General features: G+C 41.8%; 1 protein-coding gene across 5 annotated transcripts in view; it reads right to left on the bottom strand.

The window, feature by feature from the left end:
- The window catches only part of LOC148039917 (Insulinase (Peptidase family M16) protein), a 96,556-nt gene that overhangs the window by 34,608 nt on the left and 43,808 nt on the right, over positions 1–18,140 (bottom strand). For all 5 annotated transcript variants that reach the window (XM_087695220.1, XM_087695201.1, XM_087695210.1 and 2 more), the window contains 10 exons: positions 14,048–14,281; positions 13,764–13,928; positions 13,523–13,672; positions 13,347–13,438; positions 13,140–13,221; positions 12,870–12,953; positions 12,656–12,772; positions 12,467–12,577; positions 12,250–12,330; positions 11,766–11,960 (listed from right to left, as the gene is read on the bottom strand). In XM_087695220.1, the coding sequence (XP_087551346.1) occupies positions 11,766–11,960; positions 12,250–12,330; positions 12,467–12,577; positions 12,656–12,772; positions 12,870–12,953; positions 13,140–13,221; positions 13,347–13,438; positions 13,523–13,672; positions 13,764–13,928; positions 14,048–14,281 (1,311 nt within the window). The remainder of the gene's footprint in view (positions 1–11,765; positions 11,961–12,249; positions 12,331–12,466; positions 12,578–12,655; positions 12,773–12,869; positions 12,954–13,139; positions 13,222–13,346; positions 13,439–13,522; positions 13,673–13,763; positions 13,929–14,047; positions 14,282–18,140) is intronic.

Here is an 18,140-nt window from a genome sequence, read left to right as displayed (position 1 = left end):
TCCCTTTCTCTTTTGTCTTGTGTTTCAGCAATTTATTACAATTTATGTTTACGCTTCCATTGCATCACCACTTCTGACACAACATGCCTTGTAACCAGTTTGCCCCTTGATTCACCCAAGGATTGGCCTTCAATTGACTCTTTGCTAGTCAAGTCTAGCCCCAAATCTAATTGGGATGCGTTGACCTCCTGGAAATGCTGAAATTACACAATTTCCAAGAACTTTGGGAAATGCTGAAATTACATAATTTCCAGCAACTGTTCCAAGTACAAGTCTTTAATATGGCTGGTCTCTTGATATCTCTGGCCAATTCCACGAATTCCAATTGTTGACTTCAAGTACTAGGCTGTCACTTTCTTGGCTCAAGACCTAAGGTGACTGCAAAACCCTTATTTCTACTGTAAATTATGGTTTACAATAGGAAACTCCTGAACTCAGCATCTCCAATGGTTTAGTGGCTGAGATTTGCTAAGGAATTGTGGTGAATGGCTAGAGAATAAGAGAGAGAAAAACATGCCATTCTTATATGGACCATGTATAGTTTTTCGGGTCTCAGAAAGTGCTCAAGTAAATGAGTCTTTATTCTCATTACTTTCCCTAACACCGCATGTTTATGTTCATGCTAAATAAATATAGATGTTGGCAGGCCTAGTCACCTTAGATTACTGTGCATGTCCATTGTGTGGACCAAAGTTAAACTCTCAAAGATTACATGCAGATGATGAAGACTATAGTTTATCAAGGGCATGGAGCATTCTTGTAAGAGAGCTATGATTTGAGAGAAGGATTCCTTAGATGACCTCCAAGATATTAGCAATATGGAGAACATCAATCCCATCAAACATAAAAGTCACTAATTAAATGAATAAATTTTGGCACCACAAAATATGGCAGATTTACCTGTTTGTTGGCAAAAATGCCCATGCAAACTATGGAAACGTTTTTGGGGGCTAGGTCTCAGCCATTCAGTTAGTTTACAGCTTGAGAGAGAGAGAGAGAGAGAGAGAGAGAGAGAGAGAGAGAGAGAGAGAAAGAGCGCTGATAGTCCATTTCCTAATCAAAGAACAGCAATTTGCTGCAGAAGAAGATAGCCATCTAGGGGCCTTAATAGGCAGGGGACAGCAAAGAGTCACCTTCCACGGACTGGCAACAACATTGCTAATCAGGTGACAGCATTTTGGATGTGCGTGGCAGTAGATGATTGCATTAAATGCAAACTGGAGCATGCAACATGGAAATTTTAGGGTTTTCTCTCAAAGAAAATCAAATTTCTCTCTCATCTTGGCTTTCTCTCACCTTCTCCAACCCATTCTCAAGAGATCTCAGCATTTCTCAATCATTTTGAGCAAATCTCAACCAAATTTGGTGGACAGCAGAGAGATCTCTGGTGTAAATCCCAATTTTTTGCAGAAATTAGGGTTTGACAACCACCTCGGGAACTGTGCCGATTGGTGAAGGCATCATACACTAAATTCAACACCTGAAATTTGTGTGATTGTCAAGAAATTCAAATGCCAGCATGTTCATTGCAATTTGGGGCAGCATTTGGCCAGTTGGTGGTTCCATTTGTGCAAGTCCTAGGTGAAAAATTAAGGGGCAATTGGCCCAAATGATTGCTGATTGTTACTACAGCAAAGAGGCTTTTTGGAATAGCAATGAGATTGTGAATCTCAGCTTGTACTTATTCCACTAGCAATCAAGTTAAAGAAATACCGAAAGAGGCACTAATTTTGGGCCCAACAAGGTCTCCAATGTCCAAGATTATTATGGTAATTTATACATTTCAAGTTATATTCATTTGCTGATTGCTGTAATTTAGTGCTTAATTAGGGAATTGCCACCCTTTCCAAGAAGGAAGGCTAGTTTCACCTTGTGTCCAATGCGACCACAATAACGACACTTGAGCTTCTTACCAACCATCCAAGTTCGAATCTAATGTTGTAATGAACAATATATCATCATGCATGTTGCTTCTAGAGGCTTATTTCTCCATGGTGCCAATCCTTCTCAAGAAGTAAGGCTGCCATATTTTCAACCGTGGTTGAAGCTAGAAACAATATTTCAATTATTCATTTGAAGCAATCAGCACGTTGTACACTCTTTGTCCACACTGTCTTCTTGTCTTCATCATTAGGTGCACTTTGAAGGCCAATGAGCTGATGGACTAAAGAAGAAAACTCAACAAGACGGTCACACAGTTCCTGATTGCTCAAGTTGTATTGTGCAATCAAGCTAAGGTTGATGTAATGGATGAGACACTAGGTAGTAAGATACAATTCATCCAATTTGTCCGATCCATACACTTAGTACGATACCAAACACACGCAAGAAAATGTCACATAAAATCCAATGTCTCATACGGTCAATGTCACTTTATTTTTTATTCTTTCAATGACTATTGAATAAGGGAAGGCCGGTCATATGTTGTGACTATTGGAGTTCCCACATACGCTCTCTCTCATAAAGGTAATTGAATTAAGTAAATATTTTACATCAAACCATCAAGTCGGCTTAGAACTTTCTCTTCGGAAAATATATACATCAGACCATCTGGTCAAGATTCTCACTAAATCTCTTACATTCTATTACATCAGACCATCAGGTCCTCCAAGAAAGTGACGAAAGACTATCAGGACTTCAACACAAAAAGAAAATCACACTGTTGTGTAGAGCTAGTAATAGCCAGCCAAGGGGCAGCAATGTCAGGAAGAACGAGGTCAACTGATATCATAGAAGAAATCTACCATAACACCAAACCTCGAATGCGGGCCACATGACCAAGGATGCCCGAGACCGAATCAAAAATAAAGGCATTCCGAGTACGCTAGATATGCCATTCTCTCTCTCTCTCTCTCTCTCTCTCTCTCTCTCTCTCTCTCTCTCTCTCTCTCTCTCTGTGTGCCATAGCTTTCGCATTGCTCTTCCTTCTTCTTGTATGCTTCCACTTGGACTCTACCTTCAAGTGGTATCAAAGCGGGCATTCAAGGAGATTCTTCATCCTTTGCTTCAACCCAAATTTAAAGCTTCATCTCAAGGTTTTCATGGCAGCCATTATTTCTTCCTCACAAGGTGTGCATTGAGTCTTCCCTTCTCCCAGCTTATTCTAGCTTGCTATCAGAAACAAAGAGGCCTAAAACAGATCACTCTTGAAAACTCTAGCCAGGGATGGGCAAGCCAAGCCTCTAGTCCAACTGTGAGACAATAACGAGGAACTAACGAAGGTGCTATAACCTACAAAGAGGTAACAAGGTGGCTAATGACAAAGGAAAGAAGTAGATTGTAATCCCTGAAGAAGCTTCTCAAGATCCTAGGAATTTCACTCCAAAACACAAAGGGCCAAGAAATCCACAACCGCATCATGAATATTATCCGCCTGGGAAAGGGATGGGAGGTACGAGAGAATCACCAAAAGAGACGGTGGGGGATGGGATGGAACCTATGGGATAGATGGTGCACGACGAGAAATCTGTGCAGCAATGGAAATCTACCTTGAAGAGCCCTACACAATGGCAAGGGAATTGGAGCATGTATAGCTCCCTCTCTAGCCAACCTATGACGAGTGGCTCGTGAAAAAGAATCCCCGACAAAGATGACCTCCTTGGTGAAAACAAAGTAAGATCATAAACTGAGAGAAGCTGGAAGCCCAAGTACGAAACATATAGGGCCTCTGAAATGAAGCTCAATGGATAGTCAAACAATATAGGCAAGGTGCCAACACCATGAATAAGTATCAAAGAAATGTCACCAACAGTGATACCTTGTGATGGACGGAGATCTTGCAGCAAATCTTCTTAAGGAGTCATATGGCTCAATGCACCACTATCGATGAGCCAAGGCTGCTCAAAATACAAGGCAGCCCAAGAACGCTCCTCCACCTAATGGATGTGAAGAAACATTGACTCAGTAGTAGTAATAGCTGGTGACAAAATAGAGGTGTAACGGAGACTCCGATGTAGATCTGACCTTCACTCCTAGACGAAGGCAAAGACAATTCTTCCAAAACTTCTCCTTGGAATGCAAGACTTTTCCACAATGACGACACATGAAATATCCTTTGTGCTTTTCCACAAAATCTGTATAAGAGACTAAAGTTGATTGCAACTTCTTTCTTTTCCCTTCCTTTTGCTTGGTGTATTCCATACATGTAGATGATATTGCAAAAGCATAGCTATGCATACTCGCTCCAATAGAAAATTTCCCCCTCTGATGTGCATCCTAGTCAAGTACCAAGAAACTAGCTCCTCCCAAGAGATACTCCCTCATATACATGCGGTGAGAAGACTTGTATAAAACACATCATGTGTTAGTGACGGAAGATGTGAGAGAAGTGTCACAACTAGATCCTCTAGAGAAATGTCCTTATCAAGGGATCAAGGTTGTCACGTTTGATAGAGTCCGATTAGTGCAGTCAAATGCTAGAACAGTACTAATTGGACTACTAAATCTTGGACGTACGTCCAATGTTACGTCTGATGAAAGGAAAAATACATATTATTTTAAGTCTATACTTAATATTTGGACTTAAAAGTTAAAACATAAACTTAGAGATTCAAGTCAAAAGTAAGTGCAAAGGAGAGTTAAAACAAGACTCACGAGTCAAGACTCAAGAGTATAGCATGAATAATGAAACCAACAACTTTATTATGATACAGATATGCAATCTCACACAAAAAGTATACAAAAATGAATTGAGGTAAAAGCCATCATCCATGGCTCAATCTAAATCAAGATACAAGATTACTCTAGGTGCTTATATCACTCTCGGCATTGAAGATGAAAGCATCCTCGTCGCCGCTTGAGGAGCCATCACCCTCCTTAACAAAATCACCCTCACTAATACTCAAGCTCTCTGAGCTCTATATGAGAGGAAATGATAGATATATCCTCTTGGGCCGAACTAGGAGTATTTCTCGAGCCACTCCCACACCTCGTGTAGCATCTAAGGGCCTCACAAGCATCACGGGCAATCGATGTGGATGCTAAAGTAAAAGCTCCATCGCTATCGACGCGAGGGCGAATAACAATACGGACACGGCATGCACGAGTACAAGAGACCCACCGGTCTATCTCCTCAAGCTCCAAGTAAAGCTCCCTAAATATTTACTCCTCCTCCAAGTCTCTCTTGCGGGTCACACTTTTAAGTGTACTAGTGAAGAGCTTGAGCGAATCCACATTTATCTATACATTTAAAGGATGAAAAGCTTAGATTAAACAAATAAAAGTTTTCTAAATATATTTCAAAATCTACGAATAAAGTTATGAACTAAAAAGTATAAAAATTGAATATACGATACTTATCTTGCCATAGACATCTCATGCATGTTGCGCAACATGTATAAATTGGAGCCACAATAAATCGGTCGCTCCAATTGTTATGTGCTAAGCCTATTACAAATTTTAGTGTGCATGAGAGAATAGGCAGATCAATTCCTCTCACGTGCACCCAAGGAATAATCCTAAACCATGTGAAGAGAAAGTAAGTTTAAACTTTAAGCTTACAAGTTGTAACTAGAATTAAATGAAAAAAGAGAAGAGATTTTTTAACTTGTGTAAAAATATGTAAGGCTACTCTTTGGAGGTGAGGTAATTGGTAGCCAAATGACTCCTACCAAAAAAAGAACTTCACCAATGATTCCCGCTTCTAACAAATAGTAGATGAGAACGCGTGTCTCTTTGATCGCTATAATTGATAAGTTCTTGAAGAAAAGCACCAAGGTGCTCTTCCACCAAATCCTTTGGAAGAAAGGCATCACAATCGGCAAGGACATTGTCATCCATGAAAAGAGAGAGTTTTTTAAAGGCGCAATGCAAGAGTGCCGCAAACCCATGTATGGGTCACTTCATCCACTCTCATCTCTTCTTTATCAAAAAGAGAATATCATCTCTTTTAGGGGTGATATCCAAGATATCAATATGAAATATAAATTCTAAAACTAAAAAGAAGCATGATCACTTTTTTTAAGTAAATAAAAAAATGCCATGAAAAAGAGACCTCTCCATCCAAGATAGTCAATGATTGTATCTCCTCCATCGCATCCGCCATAAGATGATAGAGGAGGCCAATAGTAGTCCCCTCCATATCCGTCATATGAAGCATCTTGTAGATGGAAGTAACGGCAATGACAATGTCTCTCTTATCTATCCAACATTCCTCCTTTAAACAAAGCCTTTGAAAGGCCTTTGCTTCCATTTGCCTTGATGTGGACTCCCCTTCAAGTCCCTCCTTGAACTCATCCAACACAACAGTTTTTTGTAGCTTATTGCGAACATTATAGAGACGCTCGAGAAGAAGCCACATGACCGCAAATCGAGTCTTCGAGGGCTTCTTCAACTCCAAGTTCGAGTATGAGCAATAAATCGCAAGTACTTGGACCTTGGAGTTGACAAAGCCAACAATTGTACGAGCATCGTTGACAATCCTCACCACCCACACCAATTTTTATATCTTCCATAAGAAGATCTAGACAATGTATAGTGCATGGTATCCATACTATGGACGGAAACTCGACCTCAAGTTTCCGCCCCATAGATGCACAATTCGAGACGTCCGTGACAACTTGCACCGCATTTTACGGCCCAACCTACAAGATTATACACGATGAAGTTAGAATAAATTTGGGAGGTAAAAAGAAAAGAGAAACTGCAAAATAATGGATTTAGAAGCATTATCTTAATAATGGCTTGTCGTATGTGCCAATACATGAACAAGCCTGTGGTTCTCCTTCCCCTTATACCCGCATCCACCGCTCGTAGAAAGTATGTGAAACGTGGGCAAGAGACGAGGATGTTGATGATCCCCTTTTTTGACAGCCACTCCATCCATTGGATAGAATAGAGCATCCATACTTCGCCCAACCAGCATACACGAACTCAAGGGCCTTGTTAATCCTCTCTCTCTCTTCATCGAGTTTCTTGGTATACATATCATTGTATGTGACACCATACCATCCCTCGCATGGACCAACGGTAGCAATGGCTTTCACCACCCGCTTTCATCGATCAACTTTGATCATATGGAAAGAGAGATTGCACTCAATTATGGTACATGCAATCTCTATTTCCGCTTGCCTTTGCCTCTCTTTGAGAAAGGAGAGAGGACCAGAAACTTGCCCCGTTGCTTGGACAAGAGTAGCTTGTCTCTTGGACATAGGTACACCACTTGAATGGCTTTTTTTAGATGGGATAGAAGATGCCCCTCCAACAGAGGAAACGGAGACAATTGGAGAGGAATCTTCTTCCGCGTCCAAGACCTCATGATCGAGAGAGATTACTTCCTCACTTGCCCTTGAAAGGCCTTTGCATTGCTTCAATGGCAAGTATTTCTAACGCCAATCTTCATAGGCATCGCCAGGAATACTGGGGAATGATGTGGCCTCCCCTCCTAATTTGCAAAGGTGGATGAGAAGGCAAGTGATGGATGAGATTTGGAGCTTTGGGCAATACTTGCATATGGGAGGACAAGGCACATATGGGCAAGGATCAAACCGGACGTGGCGGACGGGACTGAACGGGTCGGACAAAGTTGACCCATCCCTCGGATGTGGACAACTCTGCAAGGGATATAAGCTCATCCCAAATCTCCTCCATCCTGTGGATGTGATCCCTCGTCGTAGATGAACTTACAACAGAGAGCTATCATAGCTTCAACTCAAGATAGACGATGCCCAAATGTCTTGATTTGGTAGAGTGTCACCAATCTCCTCCAAACCTCTGCAACCATGTGGGTATGTCTTAGATGCACAAGCATAGAATCTACACAACTCAAAAAGAGAAGAGAGTGGGCTTTGGCATTCAGTCCATCCCATAAAGTTGTGGAGTCCAAGGTCGCACCAACACAGGGATCCACAATAGGTCGGGCTCTAGGGACTGCAACAAGATACCAAATGTTGAAGTGTCAAGGACGCATTCGACTTTGTAGGACCATAGCACAGGTAGTTCGTCCCATCCAACTTCTCAAATTGGGTAGAAAATGTAGAACAAGCACTGTCCCATCCAACTTCTCCAATGTGGGTACAAAAGGTAGAACACGCACCTACACAAGGGATACCATCACTACCAACTGGGGAGTCGATGCCCCAAAAGAATGTGAGGGGAGAGAATGAAAAGATGGTGGTCAGTCTTCATGATCCTGATCAACACGATTCCCCACTAAGCATACGCATCCTCCATAGATGTCTTGCAAAAAAGAAAAAATGCAAGAAAACAAGAAAAGATACTGCAACTGGCATGTGATCCACCTATTTAGGGTCCATCATCTGCTAGTCAACAAAGGACTGAGAGGCAGCACTATAGACAGGGAGTATCTGAGGTCACAGTAGAGACACAATGTCAGGTAAGGAGGATAAGAAGTAAACACAGATGAAAACAGGACTTCAGCCTGTAAATGCAGTCAACCAAGGACTAGTACAGGACCAAGAGTGCCAATAAGTGCAATGCCTGCTGGAAACACAGATCTGCTCTGCTATTATCCTGAAAAACAGGCCACCCAAAGTGCCAAGAAGTGCAATGCCTGCTGTAAACACAGATCTGCTCGCTATTATCCTGAAAAACAGGCCACCCAGCTAGATTTGATGTCGCTCAGGGCTTTAGAAGCCTGCCATCTTGAAACACAGCAAAATAGAGGTCTGTCTGCCTGTAGTTTAGATCATCCAGCTTGTATGGTGCCACCCAGATCAGAAGGATGCCATCCAGGTCTGTATAATGCTGCCCATGTCTCTATACCTGCCACCCAAGTCAGCTGGAGGATCCCTGTTATGAAACAGATCACTTGGAGAGTGACCTGCCTAAAAGGCAGGTGGGACAGAGGCTGTCCCTGCAGAGCAAGTGCATCCAGGGTGGATGAAGTCCTGCAGACCAAAACACAGCAGACAGAGGACAGGTCTATATAAAATGCAGCCTGCAGAGAGGTTAGCTGGCACTGGACACAATACACAATCGTAGAAGACAGGTCGCCCTAGCCAACTGAGCAATAAACGCAAGAAAACTCCACCTGTAGATGATGTCTGCTGGCTGCAATGATGGACAGACTGCTCTTTGAGAAACTCCTGCTCCCATGGGTAGTTCTGATACCATGTGAGAGTGAGCGAAAAGGAAAGCGGACAGAGAGGAGGAGATAGAAAGAGAAGGCAGATGGAAGAAGGAACAATCTGACTACAATGGCTAAAGGATACAAGGCTGTAACAGTCAGCCCCAAACATGCAGCTCTATGCATCAGTGTGGGCCCTAGATGGTAGCAAGGGGCCCAGAGAATGAGGAGGGCTAGCTGATCACAAAGGATCAATGCAAGATAATGTGAGAGAGAGAGGGGGCATGCCACCTATGAATAGGCAAACTAAGGCCACAACTGATAATAAAGTGGCCAGGCCCATAATGCAAGCACCTTGGATAGCCTACAGTGCCCAAAAAGAAATGCACAATTGTGCCCTCCATCTGAAGTGCCTAAAGCACATAAAATGATACATCATCAAAGCTCCTAGTGTCCTCATCTAACTAAAACTAAGGCTCACAGATAAGAGATGATGATACAAGACACACATCTACTAACAAAGCCAACAAAAGGCCAACACGAGCAAACTTGCTAACTCAACTTAGAAACGATAGTGAGGAGCTATCAAAGGCACCAAAACCTAATCAAAAAGAACATCAAGGACTAAGTGATGGGGCTGCCCTTTGTATCCTTTTTCATGTACAAGCAATGATCTACATGGCTGCATGTAAACTCATGAGAAGCATAAAAGTGTCAAACTTTTTGTACCATTGCCGTGGTGCTTGCTTCAGCCCATACAAGCTGCGTTTTAGCTTACACACCATCTGCTCTTTTCTAGGAACTACAAAGCCCTCGGGCTGTTTCATGTAGATTTCCTCATCAATGTCATGATGCAAGAAAGTTGTTTTTACATCCATTTGAGCAGTTGAGCAAAATATTGCCAATACATGAAAAGCCCCAAATTTCTGGGATCCAGTGTCGAGAAATTTTGCTCAAAAGAGCAAAATTCTGACTAATTTGGTAAAATCCCCAAATTAATTGAGGTCAACACATGCAATGTCTGCAATTTCTGACTTCAAAATCACTGACGAGTATAAGCAATGTCAAATCTGGGAGAAGCCCCAATTTTTTGGGCTAGATTTGCATAGATCTGTGACCTGTGCCTCCAACGTGTAAACTCCCGCCAAGAGTAAGTGTTGATTGAAAGGATTTAGGGGAAATTTTTTTATTTTTTAAAAAAAGACCCAACGTGGGGTCCATTGACCTATCAGGCGGGTCGCGTGGCTTGTCTGCCAACAACCTGGCCGTCACAGCCCGATGCCACATCGATTGCTGCTTGGTCCCCCCCACGCGCCACTGCCCGTTGTTGCCGGCTTATACTTAAGGCACAATGTGTGTGTAGTATACACAGGGGTTAAACCGGGCCTTTATCCCAACACTAAGGACCACTCATGGACATGCAAACAATAGGGGTAGTGGTTCAATGATGAAGAAAAGAGGCCACTACATGAAGAAAAGGCCCAAAGGAGACTATAACCCCTAAACAAGCTCCTTGCCATCTTGAGAACCCCCGTCCAAAACAAGGGACAAGGAACTTACAATTGCACCTCCGCGACCATCCCCCTCTGAAAGGGACGTGGGAGTTGCCAAGGGGGAAGGGGTGGGCCGTGATGGGAGCATGTGCGGCAATGAAAAGATGCCGAGGAGGACCCTTCACACTAGGGGGGAATGGAGCTGATATAGCCCTCTCTTCTGCTAACCTATCACAAGAATGGCTCTTGAAGTACAATCCTCAACAAATACAGCATGCTTGGTGAAGATGACCATGGCACCAAGTCTCATAAGGCCAAGAACAAAGAGGAGATGGAAGCCCAATTGCAGAAAATGAAAGACATCTAATATGAAGCATGGAGATGGATGGTCGGAAAACAATGGCAAAGTGCCAACATGACAAATAGGAACCAATGAAACAGCACCTATAATGATTGTGGTTTGTATTGTGATGACAATAGATATCTTGGAGCCAATCAATGAGACATGTGACTTGTAGCACCACTATCGATGAGCCAAGGCCTCTAAGAAGACGAGATAGCTGAAGGAGATGAATCCATTTGATGGAGGTGAAGGAATGTTGACTCAGTCATAATGGACAGAGTAGAGGTAGATGTGGAAGTAGGCTTCATCACTCCTTCCCTCACACCAGGGTGAAGGTGAGGATACTTCTTCCAACACTTCTCCTTAGGATGAAAGGTCTTATCACAGTGTGGACACTCGGAATATCCTTTGCAGTTCCCCTCTATGCCTATATCAGATTTGGAAGATGACTCCGATTTCTTTGTCTCCTTCTTCCCTTTCTTCTACTTGAACTATCCTTTGCCCAATGAAGATGCTGCAGAAGCACGCTCTGCACTAGTTCCAAACAGTTCTATAAGGTTCCTTCCCTTACACTCAGAAGGAGACTGCTCCAAACAGTTTTATAATGTTCCTTCCCTTACGCTGACCAGACACATCCAGTTTTGCACAGATACAGCTCAAAGAACAGAACCATCTGAAACATCCAGTGTTGTCCTAGACACAGCTTGAAAGAACAGAATTATGATACACCCAACTATCTGCTCCGAAAACATATTCCTGCCTTCTAAGACCCCTGATATCCTTCAATATGTTATTTTCATAAATTCACTAAATACAAACCACCACAGAATATTAGAAATCACCTTGCCTTACATGTTTGTACAAACTGGTCAAAAGCAAATAGCAACAAGATGGAGAAACACACCTTGCCCTCCACAGAAAACCTTTGTTCTATGGCAAGAACAAATTCCAGAATCCGCTGTAGTTTTGGATTCTGAGGCATTAAAATGACCGATGTATGTTGGCTCTTGCAAGGTAGAGGTAAAACTCTTTTAAGTGCATCTTGCATGGTTAATGCTGACAAGTTCGCTCGCACAGAGTTACGCCATTCATCTTGCACCTAGTCAATCACATCAAGACAGACAAAGTTAGCTGCAAATATTCCGTTAAATACTATTTAAACCATGTGATTCCATGCTATTAACTGCAGGATCAAAAACTGTGATGTACACCAATCCACATAGAAATAGACATAACAAAAACAGATGACATGCGTTTCTCCTTTGTCCAATAAAGATCAAGCAGTAACAGTCTTATTGTTCTGCTCCCACTTATCACTCCAGAAACCTGCCATGGATTTCAATAAAATGACACAATGAGAACCTTAACGACATTATGTACAGCTGTACCTGAAATGAAGCCTTCAAGTCACCCGTGTAAACACGAGACTGATATGCACGAAGAAGACGATCCAACCAGTAGCTATTTTCCTGTTGGGAAAAAAAAAAAAAAGAAACACATGAGCACAATGGTAGCTTGGTCAGAAGTTCTGCAAGAGACTGTCTCCACTTGTATTTTGGTTGGCCTTTTAAATAAAATTGACATCTATAGATTAGACTAAAGTACCTGCTGACCATTTTCAAACGTCCTCTGTTCTAGTTCCAAAATCGTGGTAATGTCTTCATTCAAAAGCCCACCCTCCTGGAGAGCAGTAACCTCATCAAGAGCGAGATCAACCTGCCAAAGAGTTGTTTTCAGGAATGTGAACCTTAGAATGATTGCAGTGGTAATAAAATACAGAATTGAAGATATTACCAGTTTCCAGGAGCTTTCAGGATCACATGAAAAACTAATGGCAATGTCACCACGGACATTCCCAGACCTTGAAGGTTTGTTTCCTCCCAGGAAAACTGTAACAGCAGCAGAGTAAACCTGCACCACTCATCAATGATTTTGTCACTATTATGTAAACTTGCATTCCAGTTTCCAAGCGACACATTGCAACATAAGCCATGAAAAAACAGTCAACCTGTCCATGCTTGAAACGAAGGACTTGCATTAACTTGGTTTCTAGCAGCTTACAGATGAACCCAGTGAAGTGAACCTCTTCCATCTAACAGTTGACAATAGATAGAAAGCAGCAAATTGTAAATGATATTACATCGGAAGTGAGTAAAAGAAATCTTTTTTACTGGCCAAATAAACGGCTTTATGAATATTACCAGTAAAGAAGATTGTGAATACAATCAACAATTTGAGAAACTAACACAACACAAAATAGCACAACCCAAATTCATACCACATTTGGACCCTTCAGATTCACTGGAAATGTAATCTGAACAGATGACTGTGCTTCGATCATATGCCTACGCACCTCCTCTCTGACAGTGATGAAACCTCAAATTATAAGTTGATAGAACCCCAATCGCAAAGGAGCCCACACCCCACCAAAAGAGGAAAAAAAATTTCTATTCAAAATTTTTATATCATCAACTATCAAGCTTACCGTATAACACCATCCGGAAAAGAAAAGGGAAGACCTCTCAGCTGATCCCTTTGGAAATACATCACTGGCTCCTCTGGCCTCGGTATACCTCCCTATTTTTCCACCCATATCAAGTATACATTAAAAAAAGCTTTTCATTAGAGAAAGATCCTGGACAAAGAGACAATGTTCCATACCAGATATTGAAGCATCAAAGGTATAGCTGTCTGAGGGTCAATCTTTCCCACAACTGCTACAGTAAAAGTAGATGGATCCTTAAAACAACTATCAAAATACTGGCAAGCCTTCATAGGGTCAATCTTTTTCAATTCTTTTACCGTCACAGGCTGCAAGCAGAAGCAAAAGAATCCCATCAAAGCTCAGAAAATTTCCAACAGTACAATGAATCAACTCCTACTTTTAGACAGATAGAAATACCTTAAAATAATAGGAGTTTCCATAGTTTAACTCGCGCACGCGATTTGCAAAAGCTGTAAATGGATCCCTTTCTTGTGCTAGTATCGCCTCCCTAGTCATTTGCATCACTAGCTTAACTTCTTCATCTCCTGGAATGACACTTGTGACAAACAGCTGGTACACTAACTGCATTTTGAGAAGTGTTTATATTAGCTTTCATATCTAGTGAAACTGATTTACCTATCACAATCTCAACATATTGCATAAAGCATGCTGTTAACTCTGTCATGGAATAAGTGGCAAACCTGAAGAGCGGTTTCCAGATCTGAAGGGGAACAGTCTCCAGAGAATGTTCGCATATAGGCTCCAACTTTCATCCCAACTTCTGCCCTTTTTCCAGCAAGCATATCCAAAAGCACAGATGGTCTATGCCCAAAAACACCTATTTCACCCGCAATAGTTGAGCCCATTGAACAAGAAAGGAACTCACTCTCCGAAACTTCTGATAAACCACCATAAGAATACCCACTGAACAGGACCTACAGAAAACACAGACCTTTCAGGTTCTGCAAGCAAAATACTTAACCAGCATAATTTATCATTGCTTAAGCAAAGCTACAGTCATAGGTAAATCTGCAAGGTCGTACTTATTTCGCAAGAGAGAGAATCAAGCCATGATTTTTGAAAACCTTACGATTGATCATAAAGTTTTGCACTGAGAAGTCACATTGACTTTGTAGAAAACTTATGTTCGGGTTACATGGACACAGCAAACCAATACCAATTATAATAGGAGATTTTACAGAATAACAAACACATTACAAACCAATGTGAAGTACAGAGTTCAATGATCAAGAGAAAATCATGATAAGTCATGAATTCACATAACTAACGACTTGAATAGTATCCAACATGATCAGACCTCATGTTGAATATGGATAAGATTTTAACAAATGCCATTCTCAATGTATTGTTCTCGAGTGGCTAGATTGAGAATTCTGCTGCTTCTCACATTTATATCTGCATGATATGCATGTGAAATAGGAGCAGCTTAAGCAGGGAAAGTGATAGAAACAAACCTAACGCACTGATTTCCATGTTTCAGACTGATTTGCCCCACAAGTATCACTTATACTAGCCAAGGCAATTTCATATTCCTCCGAATATGTCCCTAGCCTTCAACCTCCAGACTTCAGTTCTATCTCTGACAACCAGATTCTGTACAGCAGATTTGGACATCAACCCTCATTGTTCCACACTCTCAAACTACTATTTGCATGCACATGTGAAGACATCATACAGGCAAAGGCAAAAACAGAGAAACTCGATGTAAAAACAACACAATAACCACAATCCAATGAATGCTCAACGAAGATGAGAATCATAGAGATGAAAAAGATACCAGGGGCCTCGAAACTACAAGATTCGGGGACCAGGACAGATTCCAAAATGCAGCAGCAGCATTCCATTGTACAGGTTGAAGATATCAGCAGCAGCAGAGGGAGCAAAACACAATCCTCTGAGCAGCAGGATGCCTGTGGGGACTCCAGACAGCAAATGCAATGGCTAGAGGCAGAAAATGCAGTCCACAAACACAGCAGCAGATGGTGTGATGATGGCGTCACCAATCCTTCACTAGGGCAGCAAAAATGCAGTAAGCAAGGTGAAAATGCAGGCATGATGATGATGTGGCAGTCCTTTCACTCGGCTCACTCACCTAAACTCCCGTTTGCTGTTTGGATTCGCCTTACCTGCTTATGCAGCAGGCTTGGACAGCTGACGACAGCTCCTCCTACAGTAGGCAGCAGCTCCAGAGTGGCTAGCAATGTTGAGCCACTAATATTAGGGTTTGCACTCAAACATAATTATGGTGCATTAACGACTAAATTAGTCTCCTTAAAACATTCCAAAAAATCAATTATTGCACAATTACCAAAAATAAACAGCTTATTTTCATTGTAGGACAAATGCACCCCCAATCCTCTGTAAATAGGGGTCTTGTGTGCATCCTCATTCCCTTCACTCTAGCTAACCACACCTTCAGCCCTCATCGCCCACTATTCCCCACACCCCTTTTGGAGGACATCGCTAATTCATGGATCTTGTATGAGTGCTGCCATTGCCAGATTTTCAGTCTTCAGCCTACTGCCCTGCTGGTTTCAGATGCTCCTCAGCTTCTACACCTCTATTCAACTGCTGCCCAGCGGATTTGTGATCTGCCTAATGCCTCCAGCACCTTCAGCATCTGCTTTTACTACTTCCACACACCACCCATCCCTCGAAAGTTTCCCTCAGCTGCTGCCTACACTCCAAGTTTGTATTTTTACTGCCCGAGGTCACCTCAGAGCAGCTACAACTGCATTCACTGCCAGGACAGGCCACCTTGCTAGTTGCTTGCCTGTTGGAGCTGCTAATATGATCAAAAATCCATTCAGCACATAGAAGAGGGAAACGCCCCTTAGGAGAACCTGAAACACAAAAACGTGAAGGGGCAGACCTAAAACGTGTTTCCCCAGCCGAAACATTTCCCCTTTGGATAAACAGCTGCCACAGGGCATTTCGGTGTGGAGAGACGTTTCTGGCTGACCCATTTCCCCACATAGCCGAAACATTGTCCATTAATCGTCCAAACATCAGGTCAACAGCTTGTTTTTCTCTTTTTTCGTTTTGTATTTATGAGTTGCTTTAAACACATTAGTTTTTAATGTTTCATTTTAATGTGTCGTCTAAGATTTTTTTTTTAATGTTTCACTTCATTGTTTCATCTAAATGTTTCCTTTCATAGTTTCCTCATTTATGTGTCTTCTGAACGTTCTTAATGTTTCATTCTAAATAGTTTAGTGACTAACGGTTCATTTTAAGTAGTTTAGTGACTTTAACTTTAAAGTTTCAATGGGACTTCATGGGCTCTATGGCATAACACAACTCCACATGGCAAGAATCAAGATCAAATTTGAAGATCTCCATCTCGCATAGCTTGATCAATTGTGAATAGCCTTGATTAGTTCATTTCTCTTTCATGAATCAGTCGTGATGGTCCAAGCTTCATAACATATTCTCTCTCTCTTTTTCTTTTCGTGCAGATAATTGAATTAAGTAGTAAATATTTACATCAGAACATCAAGTCAGCAAAGAAGTAACATACATTAACTCTCTCACTGGAAATATTTACATGAGGCCTTCAGGCTATCAGAACCACCAGAAACCTATTACATGAATAGTACTAATAAATCACAAAAGAACAGCATTGGAAATATTTACATGAGGCCTACAGGCTATCAAAACCACCAGAAACCTATTACATGAATAGTACTAATAAATCACATAGAAAGAACAGCTCGAGTAGAGCGAACAATCACCAGCCAAGGAGCAGCAATATCTGGAAGAACCAGGTCAGCTGACATCATAGAAGAGATTTTCCGTAACACTAATCCACGCACACAGGCCACATGCCCATGGATGCCTGATGCTGAATCAAAAATAAAGGCATAGAGGAAATGGAATAGGCAAGAAAAATCTGAATGCAAAGAGGCATAGAGGACATATTTCCCATAATCCACGATTGAGCTAGAATGCGGAAGATAAAATTCCAAATCTGTCGCACAACAAGGCAAGAGACAAAGAGGTGAAGCAATGTCTCATCACATGTAGTGCAGAAAACACGACGACCTGCAAAGATCTTTCGGGCACAGAGCACATCTCCCGTTGGAAGACCCCCAATGAGCAGCCTCCACATGAACACTTTACCCTGATACGGAACCTTAGACTTCCAAAGCTGGATAAATCTGTCCCACTACTTCTTTTTGCTATCCTGAAGATGCTATAACTTATTAACTTTTCCCGTGACCCATCTCTTAGCCTCCACCATTTGATGATATATCTGATTAGCTGACCTTTTCTCAAAATCATCAGGAAGCACAAACATCCAGTCACGCCATGGATACAATGGTTGTAACGCAGGCAAAGGAGAGAACCTCTGAAGACTGGTCTGTATGGACGACCAAATGTCACTATATGCACAAGGCATCCTAAAGTACTAACGAATACACCTGAAAGAATAAAGATGGGGATGCCCAAGAATAGCACCATCAAGGACTATTTTCAACCCCAACCTAGCCATCCGATTAAACTTGTCTCGCTGCAAAACTTTTTGTGGCCAATCCAACCACCTTGAGGAAGCCAGTATTTCTCCTTGCATCGAATTTTCCTCCTTACAAATATCTGGAGGACGCCAAATTGCAAAACAAAGCATCTCCTGCCAGGATGCAATCAAATGAGAAAGGAGAAAAAATTGGGAGACCTTAATAGGCCTCATAGAATTAAGCACATGCCACCAAGAAGCATGAATAACCGTGCTACCATGAGAAATGCCAGTCTTTTCTATGAAGCATTTAGCAA

The sequence above is a fragment of the Lygodium microphyllum genome, chromosome 2 (genome assembly GCF_053477565.2).
Source record: "Lygodium microphyllum isolate KBCC chromosome 2, Lygodium_microphyllum_v1.1.10, whole genome shotgun sequence".
NCBI lineage: Eukaryota > Viridiplantae > Streptophyta > Polypodiopsida > Schizaeales > Lygodiaceae > Lygodium > Lygodium microphyllum.
This window is presented reverse-complemented; position numbering and strand designations above follow the sequence as displayed.